Genomic DNA, 13,828 nt, shown 5'->3' with positions numbered 1-13,828 from the left:
TAGAATGTACCATGGAGTAAACAAAGGAGACTGAGACAGTCCTTAAGTGACCGAAACTAATGGCAATGATTCTTATTTTCCTCCATAAATCTTGGTGTTTTGGGAATGAGAAAATAGTTAATTTGCGAAAGCAAAAATAAAGATCTGTGGTATCACAGATGTTGTCTCCCCGGTTATCTGTGAGGATGCTATTGTCTAATACAAAGGCATATATCATGAAGCTAGATAAAGCAGCTCTGGGGTTTGGCATTTCCTTATTGGTATGCTTTGTTTATATTTTTAAAAGTGTTTTCAGGGAGAGAAAGCCTATTTTTAAAAATAATTTCATAATCTGTACCTTTCTTGGCCAGTCTCGTGATTTAAAAGAGCACTGTGCTTTCCAGAGATCATCTGCATGTGTAGGGGACAAACAGCCGCGATATTTTTATAAAATAAAGATGCCACTGGGAATGACACGATGGGCCTCAATGTCTATTATTGCTTTAGGTGGGAACTGCAAGATACATGGCTCCAGAAGTCCTAGAGTCCAGGATGAATCTGGAGAACGTTGAATCCTTTAAGCAGACGGATGTCTACTCCATGGCTCTGGTACTCTGGGAAATGACATCTCGCTGCAATGCGGTGGGAGGTACGTATGGACCACCATCATGGTACAGGAGGTGACGCGCCTTCAAAATGATGTCATGTTGCTTGCCTCAGGCATGATTCCAGGGGTACAACAGAGTTAACCCCACAGTGAGAGCTAGTTGAGATCTGTTAGTACACAGCCATTCCAGAATGACTGGGAATCATGCTTAAAAAGCCTAGATTTTTAAGCTGAAAGCCATGTTTGGAGCATAGAGCTTTTGATCCCCCTTTTAGAAGTATAATTACTTTTCTCTTGACACATCTCGCCACTGATATTTAAATATCTGGCAAAAGATGAACACTGATACAATTTATAAGAATTTGTTGTACTTATCAAATGGAAAATATTACTTAGGAAAATATCTGATTTTGTTTGGTTTTCTATTTTAAGGTTTTTAAACCTTAAGAACTATAAGGTCCAGGTGCTGGATTTGGCTCAAAATTTATTTTCATGGAAATGACTTTCCTTTGTTGGGCAATACAAGTAGAACGATTTGATATATTTGTTTAGCTTTATAAAAATCTAGTAGAGAGGTTATTAAGGAATGCCATGGTAGTCTTCAGGGACGTAGGTGGGATGCCATTGTTTTAGACAGCGTTGTCCCCTGGTCTCCGTGGACATGAGAATGGCCCGGGTCTACATTTTTGCCCTTTTTTCATTCTTCTCAGTAGTTTCCATGACAGTCTTTGCTCTCACCTTAGAAATTTATGCATCTCAGCTTGGTCCTGGCTGGCTGTTAAGTCAAGCCAAGCCAACTCCAGTTTTATTTTTAACTCTTTGTTTTCTAATATTTTTAGACTTACAGAACAGTGACAAAAATAGTATAGGGAGTTCCCATATAGTCTTCACGCAGCTTCCCCTACCGTGAACACTTTACCTAAACCACAGCACAGCTATTGAAGACAGGCCATTCACATTGGCACGATACTCTTCCTTAGTCCATACAAGTTATTCATGTGTCCAAGTTCCCACTAATGTCCTTTTCTGGAGCAGATGCCAGCCCAGGATCCTATATTCCAGTAAACGTCCATGCCTCCTTAGTCTCCTTCACCTTGTGACAGTTCCTCAGTCTGTCTTTCATGACCTTGACACTCAGGAAGCAGTTAGACAAGGTATTTCATAGACGGTCTCTCACTTTGGGTTTCTCTGATGTTTTCTCATGGTTGGTTTGAAATTGTGCATTTGGGGCAAGAAGAGCACAGCATCATGATGCTGTGCTCTCCTCGGCAGCTCGTGGAGGGGGGCACAAGATGTCAGGGTGCCTGTTCAGCTTGTTCCCTGGGTTGGGGTGGTATCTACCAGGTTTCTCCCCTGTGAAGATGCTATTTTTTTCCATTTGTAATTAAAACATATCTTAGAAGAAGGTACCTTGACCTGTTTCTAAAGATACTAAACACCTGTTTCGTCAGGATATTAGGCCGGTTTCTTATCATAACTTTACCTGCTGATTTTAGGATCCATCCGTCACCCTTGTTGGCAGCAATTATCATTGTAATGTTTGCCTGTCAGTGATTTGCTATTTTCTTATCCTTTCTACATGTATTAGTAGGTCTTCTGCTGTAAGGGAGAGCTGTCTTTTCTCTCACCACCCCCGCTATTTATTCTTTTCTTTATGCATTTATATCAGTATGGAGCTGCGAATATTTATTTTATTCTATGGGTATCCAATATCATCAATATTTATCTTGTTGCTCAGATCGCCGCAGCTTCGGTCACTGGACCACACCACCCATGGGTAAAACATGGTGGATCAGCTTGGCACCACGCTGGCTCTGAGTCTTCATCCTGTTTAGAACTTAGAGCTTCCTTAGTGGACTCCCCAGGATGGGTCCAGGTCACTCCTTTCCACTGGAAACCTTAGTGTCCCATCACCTATTTGCTGGGGTTCCTACATGGGGATGGCACTTCCTATCTGACTGTCTTACCTGAGTTTCTTCCCCGCCAGCACTTCCAAAACTAACTTGACTTTTCCTTGCACAGTGAAATTTGTTTAACCAAGTTTCAGCCACCGAGAATAATTTTCTGCTTGAAAGCTTTGACAGTCCCAAGATGAATCCTTAGACGGGTATGAGTTGTGTAAGAGACGATGCTGTTGTCACTGTCGGAATAAATTTACCCAGATTTCGGTATCTTTTCTATCCTTTCAAACCCGTTATTCTATAAACATGAGCTGGAGATTGTGGGTCTGTCTTTCCCTCTGTCAGCGCAGCCAGCTTATTAAGGCCCTATGTGAGCTCCCTGCTTTCATTGTTATCAATGACTGAAGCCCTTTCCTGTTGATATTTGCTGAGTGTGGAAGAATTCGGGCTAATGGGGAAGAACTGAGTTCACCAACTTTTACAAGGTCTAAAAACAGATACAGTATAAACAAGTTTTCCCAAGGAAGGAACAGGATCTCATTTGCTCAGCTAGTCTCAAAAAACCTTTCATAACCTTTAGGATAAGAACAGACGGCTTTGGGGGAACCGGAAAGAGGCCATGCCGGTTCTCATTTTGTTTGATCTTAAGCCCACAGTCCTGTTTCTCCCATCTCCGCTCAGGCTGCAGAAACCCAAGTTATTTATCTGTGCTCATTTTGGTCCCACTGCAAGCCCTTCAGCTGATTTAGTGCGTGAGCTCACGTATTAAGCTCTTTCGTTAACCTGCTTTGGAAAGCATTGTTTTTTGGTTTAGGGATTTTTGGGTTGTTTTTCTTTTTTTTTTTTTTTTGTGGTTTTTTGAGGGGGAATCTATCTTAAAGACATTAAAGACAGATTCTTAGCCTAGTCTTCATTTCAGAGACTTTTCTTCTATATTTCAGGAGTCCCGTGGAAACCATATCAGGCCTGCAGATAAATGCTTTCCCTCCCAGCTGTTGTAGACACACGGCTAGAAGGTCAGGTTTTGCCCTCAGGAAGTTCGTCACCTACTGATGAGACAGACTTTTTTCTTTTTCTTTACCTTTTAAAAATGTACACATGCAGACACATTTCTTACCTTAAAAATAAAATGGATAAGAATTCCCTCCAGTTGACGTTAGGCTTTAATTTTGAAGATCTAAAACAGAGGACAGGATATAAAAAGGCTTTCTCCTTAGGCTTAAACCTTCTTTTCTGCAACCTGAAATATAACGTACAGAATTACTATTTTTCATTGACAGCCTTGTTTCAAAAAAGGAGATGATGGAATATGAAGCTTCACCTAGTCTGATGCTTGTAGATTGAGATTTTATTTTGCAACGTAGGTCAATTAATACTCCTTCGGGTTTTATTCTGGGAAGCAAAATACCGCACTGAATGCAGCAGAAGACTAAGCATCAGGGGACAGTCTTGCAGGGAATGAGAAACCCCAGCTTTCCTGCCTTTAAGTGACTCCATTCTGTTCTTGTGGTTGAGCCCAGACTCGTCACGTGGATGCTAAACCTGACCCCCGCTCGCCCTTCTGGGCTCGTCTCCACAGGCACTAATGTTCGACGCTGCAGGTCTTCTATGAATGTCTTTTAGGTCTCGACACTAGGCTGTGTCTCATGCCATTAACTGGGACTGGACTAGACTTTTGAACAGGCAAGTGCAATTCAGTTGTGACCAGTACGGCAGGAAGGTAAGGCAGGGGCGTGTGGCACTGCAGGCCCACGTCAGCTGAGGAGAGCTAGGCGGTAGGGTCAGGCACGGGGGGTTAGGTCAGCGCTGGAAGGAAGGGGAAGACTCGGGAGTGTCCTCGTGCGTTACTTCTTGATCAGCCTGTCCTCTGGGCGGAGTGGCTCAAGGGGAACAGAGAAAGATAGAGCGCTACACTGGAGAAGTCGCTCTTAGCAGATGAGAAAATGTGAACAGAGGATCACAGCGCTCTTCTGAAGCCAACTGGTACAGCGCCATTCGCTCCCAGAAGCTCAAGAGATGGGCTGTCATAAGTGAAGAGGGTGGTCGAAAAGGAAAGGCTTCCCGGTGGACGCAGGTGTGATAATGAAGAGAGCCACGAAGGAGGAGTAGCCCCCTTGACCACACGCTTGCTTCATGGGCCCGCTCCTCCAGTCTACCAAGGACCCTGAAGTAAGCACTGTTATTAGCCATATTTTACAGATGGGCGAACTAAGGTGTCAGGAGGTGGGTGAGCTGTGAGGCCAGGAATCAGAGCCCACTGTCTGACTCCAGCCCACTGACCCGAACGTTCCTAGGACACTGCCGGCCTGACCGGTGAAGGACATCTTAAGTAAAGAACAGCTTCCATCACTGTTATTATCATTATGATTAAGCAGCCGGTGCTACTTTGTGCATCCTGGCCTTTAATTCGATGCCTTTCCGGAAGTAGCTGGCAAGACAGTCACACGCTTGAGGAATGTTCGATGACGGCCTCACTCGTGAAAGTCTCCAGGGATTGACATGGCTGTCTCCCCTGGGTGCATCTCTGTTAGCCGAATGCCAAAGCTGTTCATTTCTGAGCATGTTACAGGCTCAGCGCCTTAAAGTCTGAGATAACTTTCTTACCCTTTTCTCTGAAGATCTATTTATTCATTCATTCCTTCCCTCAACAAATATTTATTGAGTACCAATTACATGGCAGGCATACTCAAAATGCTAGGGGCACAGCAGTGAAAAAATTAAAACAAACAAACAAAAAACTAGTCTCTGTCCTCAAGAGACAAGGAGTCTCTGAAGAGCTAATCTTCTAGAAAGAAAGGTAGTGAACTAACAGATACGTGATACACCACTGGGGGGTGGGAGGAGGCGCATATGATGAGTTTAGAAAGAAAAATAAAGAGTTAGGGACAGATTATGACAGAGGGCATTATTTCAGACACTTGGATCATCGGAAAGAACATGAAGGTCCAGAAAACAGGTCTCTCAGAGCTGTTCGAAGAAGGAGGTGATTAGTCTGTTGCTGTCTTGTAAAGAAGGAGGAAAGGCATGCAGTCGTCACTCAGCAAGGACAGATGCAGAGACCGGCTCTGTCTGACAAAGAAATCTCTGTCCGGCTTTCGGTTTGTTTCTTGTTCAGGCGAGTGTTTGTGGTGTGTGGGAGGCGGAGGAAGGCGGGGACCCTTTGAGGGCCCCCTTTGGCGAGCACAGCAGGCCCAATAGTCACATCCTCCCCAGCCAAACCCCAGCCAACACAGGCCCACAAGCAAGCCGACTTCCAAATCCCTGGCCATTTAGGCCTTTGACTAGAAGCTGACACACAGCCGCCAGCCGAGCAAGCGTTTAGCAAGACGAGAAGCATCGTCCCTGAGCGCCGACAGCTTGCCCCCGCCTGGCACAGCAGACAGAAGTGCGCACGAATCAAAAAGGAAGGAAAGAGAGACCAAAACAACAACAGCCACAACAACAACAGCAAAGAGGGGAGGGGGGAGAGGGGCAGAAGAGAGACAGGATAGAAGCGCTTCGTTTTCCTGGGCTTCGGGGAGGAAAATCGGGAAGCAGATCTAAAACTTCGGGGAGCCCCGTCAGCAGCAGTGCTGCCCTCTTCAGTTGGCACTGCGTCGAAACAACAGCTGCCTTCCAGATGCTGCCTTCCGGAGACAGCACTGCGTCCCAGAGCCTTGCCCTCTGCGCGTGCGGAGCTGGGGGGGCGGGGGGCGGGGGAGAGGCAAGCTCGGCTTCCCTTCAGAGCCTTCGACAGAAATTAAAAGAAGCTGCAAGGGTCTGGGAGGGCAGGCTGGCTGCCGTCACGGAAAGACTTTGGGGAAAGACTGCGGAAGGGGGGTTGGAAAGGACGAGCGAGTTGTTCCCAGTAAAGAAATTTCTTAGAAAAGAGGTTATTTGAGGCAGTCGGGGAGATCGGGAGGTGCTGGGCCTTGGTGCGCCTGGCCCGGGGAAGGCAGCTGGAGGGGGGGCAGGGACCGGGTTTGATTGAATAATTCTGTTGTGTGAGCGTCTGTCTTGGGTTGGGGGCCTCAGAGCCTGGAACAAGCATTGAGCCTAAGTGGTTTATTTGGGAAGTGATCTCAGGAAATGCCAGTAAGGGAACCGGGAAGTGAGTCAGGAAAGGGAAGGAGGCCAAGAAATGGCGTGTTATCAAGCAGGGCACCACTGCGGACAGCTGGAGCACGGTCCTGCCGGGGACCCCCGGGTGCAGAGTCAAACACACACCTCGGCATCACATCACCTGACTCACGAGGAAGCTGGGGGCTTACCTTCCAATCCCCATCCATCCTGGGTGGAAGGTAGCTCCCGGTTTAGTTTGGGAAGGGGGACACAAGCTGCCCAGCCTATTCCGCATGGCGTGGGGCCAGCAGGCATGGAAAGTTGTGTGGCCAGCTGTCTTCTAGGAGTAGACTGAGTAATGGTGGGGGAGCCTTCTCACCCCTCAATTTGCTTGCTCTAGAGTACTCCATAGAAGGGAGGCATTTGATCAAATGCACAAAGAGGACTCTAGAAAACTCTAGAAAACCATGCATGAACTCCATTGCCAACCCTGCCCTGATCTGGTGCTCGTGACCTAAGTTGTGACAGGCTCATTTTTCCCCACCCCCACCATCCCACTTGTTTCCCTAAACTCAAAATGGACGAATGTTTGGGTTTAATGTCGGTAAATAATAGTAGTTAAGGAGAGGGCTGCTCTTTGTAATCAGTGGGTTTTTGCATAACTCGTTTAGAAATTACAAACCATCACCATTCGATAGGTTCCGTAAGCTTCCCCTTCTCAGAGTCATGCAGCGCGGAGGGGCTGGCCAAGGCAGGGAGGAACACATTTGTCACATCTGTGACAGGCGTGTTCCCACCTGGGGCTGCCCCAGCTGGGCCTGTTCTGGTTGGGGGAGAAAGAGCTCACTGAAATGCTTGAGGAGAGAGGAGAAAGCATGTAGGCTTCCTAAAAAGGCAAAACCATCTTCAGAGTAACGGTAATTTAGCATGCGATTCTGAGTGTTCTTCCCGGAATCCAGGGCACTCTCTGGCCTCTCTTTTCTCAACTGTGAAATGAAGTGTTGGATCACGTCTTTCGAGACTCTTCTTCAACATTCTCTGTCTGACTCACTTGAAAGGCTTAAACTATGCTTAATAACTTGTATTCAGTTCCTCTGTCAAGACGCAACTCCTATTCCCTGCAAAACATTTACAGCAATGCTGCTCCACACGTGGTCTGTGGAAGGTGCTGGTCCTAGGGTGGGTTGTTCCAGATCTGTGATACGATGAGGACAGAGCGGCTGTTTTGTGACTTTAATAGCAATTCGGTGTTGCCCACGACACCCGAGTAGCATTCATTTCTCTTGTGATTTGTTTCTGCAGTGTTTTACTAAAGCTTCAGTCCCCTGTGAACTGGGGGGCAAAACACCTCATCTTTTATAAAAATATAGATTGAGAAGTGCTCATCATAAACAGTAAGGGGAAAATTTAAGTCACCTTTAATCCCAGCATTCAGCCGAAGCCACTTTTGTGCAACTAGGGATGAGGAGTAGGGAGAAAGATTTGCTTTTGCTGTATCCATTTGTTTAGTAATTTTGGGGTTTTAATCACATGCATTTTCTTTTTTTCTTTTTTTTTTTTAAGATTTTATTTATTTATTTGAGAGAGAGAGACAGAGATAGAGAGAGATACCACAAGCCAGGAAGAGAGGGAGAAACAGCCTCCCTGCTGAGCAGGGAGCCCAATTTGGGACTTGATCCCAGGACCCTGGGACGCTTAACCGAGTGAGCCACCCAGGCACTCCTCACGTGCGTTTTCTAAAATAAAAATACTTTAAGCACCAATGTAAAAAATAAGTAGATAAGGATAAAAGATAAATAGGGATAAAAGATATGTAATTTGGACCTAGCAGTTTTACCAGAGTGGATTTTGAAGTGTCTCAGCTTCTAGATGCCTGAAACCATGGGAGAAAGTTGGAGCTAAAACCAGCCCCGGGGTTGGCCAGTCACTACCTCTGCTCGATTCCCCAGGACCATCCGGGTGTCAGTGCTTGATATCCCGTCCCAGGGAGGACCACCGGGGCCCACCTGGCTGGCAGAGACCTCCTGCCCTCAACCACCTGCCCGGAGTTAAGGCCTCAACCCGGGCGTCTGTGGCCACCTCATTCTGCTCAGGCAAAGCAAATGTGCTCAGTATCCCGAGGGCCTCCAGGAGGAAACAGCCTCCAGCATAATGTCTGTCAGCAGTTGTCCTCTGCATTCTGGTGGAGGCCTGAGAGTGGCATTGCCTTAACAGCCACAAAAGGAAAAAAAAAAAAAAAAAAAAGTACTGCCTGACAGTGGTTTTCCTGACGGCCACCATCAGATATTAAAGCTCATGACTGAGAGGCGCTCCCAAACATGGGTCATCTTTACATTCTAGGGCATGACTAAAAAAATAGGTGGGGGTCGTATGTTTAAACTGACGGCGAAGAGCAAAGAAAGAAGAATTTAAAAAATCCGCAATAAGACAAAAAAGCCCACTTAGCTATGTTGGAAAACATATATTATATAAATATGACATCCACTGGGAGTTGAAGAAAGGTCAGCTTAAAACATGCATACACTTTTTTTTTTTTTTAATTTTTATATTTTTCTAGAGAGACAGCACAGGGGAGGGAGGGACCGAGGGAGAGAGAGAATCTTAAGCAGGCTCTATGCCCGGCACAGAGCCCAGGATGGGGCTCGATCTCAGGCCCCTGAGATCGTGACCTGAGCTGAAATCAAGAGTCAAACGCTTAACCAACTTGAACTACCCAGGTGCCCCACTTATTTTTTTTTAAACATGCATGCTTGTTAAATCTCATCTGGGTTCCTCACCTGAAAGACTACTTCAGTGTTAAGGGATTGGGGTGTGCCCGTTTGGGTCACATTAGGGTCGCCCAGACTTGTCTAATTTAACCTTAGAAGGAGACTCATAGATTCACACTCTCCCAGCTCGACTCAGGGCCAGCCGCTTTCAGCCTGTCCTTGACCTCCCATCCCTATGAAATCTCCCACAAGTCACAGACAGGAAGCAGGCCTCATACCCCTCAGGGATACTAGAGAATCTCACAACTTTCCAAGGTTTTAGGGAAAGTAGGAACTAACCCAGTTAAAATTTTATTTGCTCTGGGAAAGGACTATCGCCTTTGTCGTCCTTTCCAAAGGAGCATTCATTACTTTTCCTTTACGCAGAAAAACAAACCCGTGCGTGATGCCCTATGCCGTCCTCTCTGAGCTTTTCCTCATTCCCCATGGAAACCTGCTTTGGTCCCCACAGAACTTACAAAATTAGACACTGTGGTTTCTGTGACTTTGAAGATTAGGACTGGGAATGAAATAAATTGGTCCTGGGTTATAACCTCAACTATGGAGATTTTTTTCTTTGTTGTGTAGGAATCTCAGCCATGAGATCAACACCTGGGATTGATTCTGATCCCGCCATTTTCCTTCCCTGATGGTGGTCATCCCCTGCCCCTTTCTGAGCACTGGGCTATGGGAATTGTTGATGGGTTAGTACATCCCATTTCTCAAGAAGAGGCCGTATTAAGGCTTCCTCAGAGTGGCTTTGCAACTAGGGTCAGATAGGGCCACTTAGCTGAGAGATTGACCTAAAGAGAAAGCACTTCCTTGGCGGCTGTCTTAGGCCAACTTTACTAGAAGTAGTCTGACACAATGTGCAATGGTTTATTGAGGATAAGGTCACAGGAGAAGACAGTAAGCGAAGCAGGAAGGGGAGGAGCTCAGCAAAGCTGCAGTTTCAAGAGAGTTCTAGCCTTGGCCTGATCTCATGGGGAACTCTACAGGGTGAATTGCACCACAGTCAACTCCCTGCAGAGGCAATTTATCATGGGCTGCAGGCTGCCTCTCAGGTGAAGCTTTCTGGAAATCTCCAGGCCAGGCAGCTCTCATCAGCCAAGGGAAGTCCTCCAGAGAAGGGCAGTTGGGGTCTGGCTTGGTAAAGGGATCCGGGCAGGGAGCCAGTGACACCAGCCACGGCAGCCAAAACCAATGGAAATGGAGACTCTGTGGACTGATAGGATCTAAGGAGCACATTATATCATATACAAATCGTAACCCATTATATTGTATTAGAATATACATACCTCAAGTCATGGTGCTCAGAATGCATCATATTGTTCGATTAGATTAGATTACAGGATAAGCCTGGAGGGGAACAAGGAGGTCATCCAATTCAGCCCCTTCCATTGGTAGAAGAGAAGAGCTAGGTCAGAGTAAACTGTACTGAGAACCAGCTCCGATTGTCAGTCCTCTGCTTTAGTTTGAATTCAACACAACTCCTATTTAGTGAATGCCTTGCTATGTATATGGCACAATTTTAAACACTGAGCAGAGCATTGGAAGACACTAGACTCAGCATCTGCCTCAGACCTTAGGAATGTATAGTCTATAGAAGATAAGGGAATGGAAGAAAGAAATAAGACTATTATGCTGATTAAAGTTCAGATCTCACCCCTAGAACAGTAAGGGTTAAGTGTTACGGCACTCGAGGGCAAAAGCGGACACACAGGAGGATGGTTTTTGCTTGTCTCAATGTGATGGGAGGCCTTCATCACAAATCTCCTGAAAAAGACAATATCCGGGCCACTCTTCTGTTTCGAGGGTGCGGTAGCACAGAAGATGAAAATGCAAGTGGGGTTCTGGGAAAGGAGAGAAAACAAATAAACCAATAAGAATAGGCCATCTGTTTTCAAAATGTACCCTGAAAGCTTCTTCAGTTCTTAGCCTGGAAGGACAAATTATCGAAAGTTTTACTCATTGAACAAGATTATTTAGCTAAAGGCCAAAGGCCCTACTCTCTGTGAAGAAGAATGTTGGATCTAGCCCGTCGTCCCTTCCCAGCGCAGACATGGTTTAATACAGGAGTGTTTTCTATCTTTTAGGTGGTCCTGTGCCGTAGTGACATGTATGTTAATCCACCCACTTAAATTAGTGTCTTGTTTTAGTATTCACCTAGAGTTTAAGCATTGCCACTTTGGACCCGATCGAAGACTCATTCACACCTGCGTTCATTCCTCAACAAAGAATGTATTGAGAGCCTCTTGTATAGGAGGTCCTGTCGGGATGCTAGGGATACAAGAATGACAAAAGGGAGTCAGAACCTGCCCTCAGATGTTCGCAGTCTTGTTAGATGAGACAAATAAACATGTGATTATATCAAAATACGACACAGACTAAAATAGAGCTCTGCCCGGGACACCCAGCCGGGAACGGCTGGGGGATATTCAAGGAAGTTTCTGTAAAGAGATTGACCTTAGTTGAAACCCGAAGTCCTAAGGAAGGGGCATATCATCCTCTCTTCTCTTCTTTGCCCCACGTTACCTCTATATCTGTGGCCAACTGCTTTGCTGAATACCCTCCCCTCCTTTCTCCAGTTCTCAAAATCCACCCATCATTCAAGGCCTAATCTAAACATCATCTTTCGTTATCCTTTCCCTGACTTCTTTTTCTTAAATCTTACTGCATTTACTGCTACCACACAGTTTCACACTTACTTGCCCTACGTGTGCTAATTTTATTGCCCTTTCACCCATCCCCCACCCCCACTCCACCCCCACCAGAATGTAGTCACTAAAGGAAAATTACCTTTTTAAATTTTGCTTGTTGATGTGTTGTTAATCTCTCTCCTCCGTGATCCCAGTAAACAGCATTGTTCAACACTTATGCCATCATTGCTATGGTAAAGAGCCTTTATAGACCTCGTTTTCTTTGCCTTTCTTTTTTTTTAAGTAGGCTCCACACCCATCATGGGGCTTGAACTCACAACCCTGAGATCAAGAGTCACATGCTCTACCAACTGAGCCAGCCAGCCACCCCGACATTTTTTTTTTTTCTTAATCAGTACTCCACATCAATTTTTTTCCTTCGTGGAAAAATATACACAATCTAAAACTCACCCTTTCAGCCATTTTTAAGTGTAGAATTCACTAGCATTAAGTATATTCACAGTGTTGTGCAATCATCACCATTATCTATTTCCAGAACTTTCTCATCCCCCTATAATTGAAACTCTGTACCCATTAAACAACAACCCTCCATCTCTTCATCCCCCAGTCCCTGGCAACCACTATTCTACTTCCTGTCTCTATGGATTAGTCAATTTTAGGTACCTCATAAATGCAATCATGCAGTATTTGTCCTCTCGTGACTGCCTTATTTCACTTAACATAACATTCTTAAGGTTTATCCATGTTGTAACATGTCAAAATTTCATTCCTTTTGAGGCTGGGTATCCCCATGAAGTTTACCACCACATATTAAAGCTGCTTATGTACTGGGGACCTCTGTAGGGCTACCAACCATTGTAATACATAAGATTTTTCTGTCTCCCAAGAACCAGTTTTGCCCCCTTGGGCCAACATCACCCCACTGACAATGCCTGCATTAAAATGTAACCTAAGGGGGCGCCTGAGTGACTCAGTCGGTTGAACATCTGAGTCTTGATTTCGGCTCAGGTCGTGATCTCAGGGTCGTGGGATGGAGCGCTGGGCGGGCTCTGAGCTCAGCGCGGAGTCTGCTTGTCCCTCTCCTTCTGCTCCTCTCCCCACTCGTGCTCTTTCTTTCTCTATCTCTAAAATAATTAATCAATTAAAAAAATAAATAAAATGTAAGCTCAGTGACCTTGTGGGTCTTGTTCTTCATCTCCAGCTGTTAGCACAGGACCTAGCACATAGCAAGCCCTCAGTGATTATCTGTTGAATATTTCTCAAGCTCTTCCCACAACCACTCCTTCCTTCTTATTTTAATCCACTATTCTTTAAAATTGCTCTCGGAGTAATCACAGATATATTTTGACGCTTAGTCCCTCAGGCTGCTCAGCCAGACCTCACAACCTGCTCACACCCCCAGCTGCACGTGCCTTTCTCAATGCCCCGTGTTCACCTGCTCTCTTTAACAGAAGTGAAAGATTACGAGCCTCCATTTGGTTCCAAGGTGCGGGAGCATCCTTGTGTTGAGAGCATGAAGGACAACGTGCTGAGAGACCGAGGGCGACCAGAAATTCCCAGCTCCTGGCTCAACCACCAGGTAAGGAGTGGCTGCTTGGAGCAGAGAATAAGATTTATCCGAAGTAGCCTCCGAGGGTGGAGAGAATCTTAGGCTATTGGGCTTTAATCAGAGGGCAGGTCCCTTTGTGTTCTATGATCCTGTTAGGTTTTGTTTATAAAGAAAATTGCAGTCAAGTGGTGTGGACCTGTTGTTCTAAGTTCCAGCCAGCAGGTAGACACGCCATTCAAAGAGGGCTCTCAAAGAAGCATTTGAAGGGCATTTGTCCCACTAGGCAAGCCTGCTTGTTTCTGGGTTAAAATATTTTGTTTGCAGCCTCTGCCCCTCACCCCCAA

General features: G+C 45.7%; 1 protein-coding gene across 1 annotated transcript in view; it reads left to right on the top strand.

Annotated features, from left to right (window-relative positions):
• The window catches only part of TGFBR2 (transforming growth factor beta receptor 2), an 89,339-nt gene that overhangs the window by 70,402 nt on the left and 5,109 nt on the right, over window positions 1-13,828 (top strand). Inside the window, exons 5-6 of the mRNA XM_045774488.2 lie at window positions 487-628; window positions 13,387-13,514. Of these exons, the coding sequence (XP_045630444.1) occupies window positions 487-628; window positions 13,387-13,514 (270 nt within the window). The remainder of the gene's footprint in view (window positions 1-486; window positions 629-13,386; window positions 13,515-13,828) is intronic.

Source organism: Ursus americanus, chromosome 20, assembly GCF_024610735.1.
Source record: "Ursus americanus isolate L20-20 chromosome 20, mUrsAme1.1.p, whole genome shotgun sequence".
Lineage (NCBI taxonomy): Eukaryota > Metazoa > Chordata > Mammalia > Carnivora > Ursidae > Ursus > Ursus americanus.
Note: the sequence above shows the minus strand (reverse complement) of the source record. Positions and strands in the feature narration are given on the sequence as shown.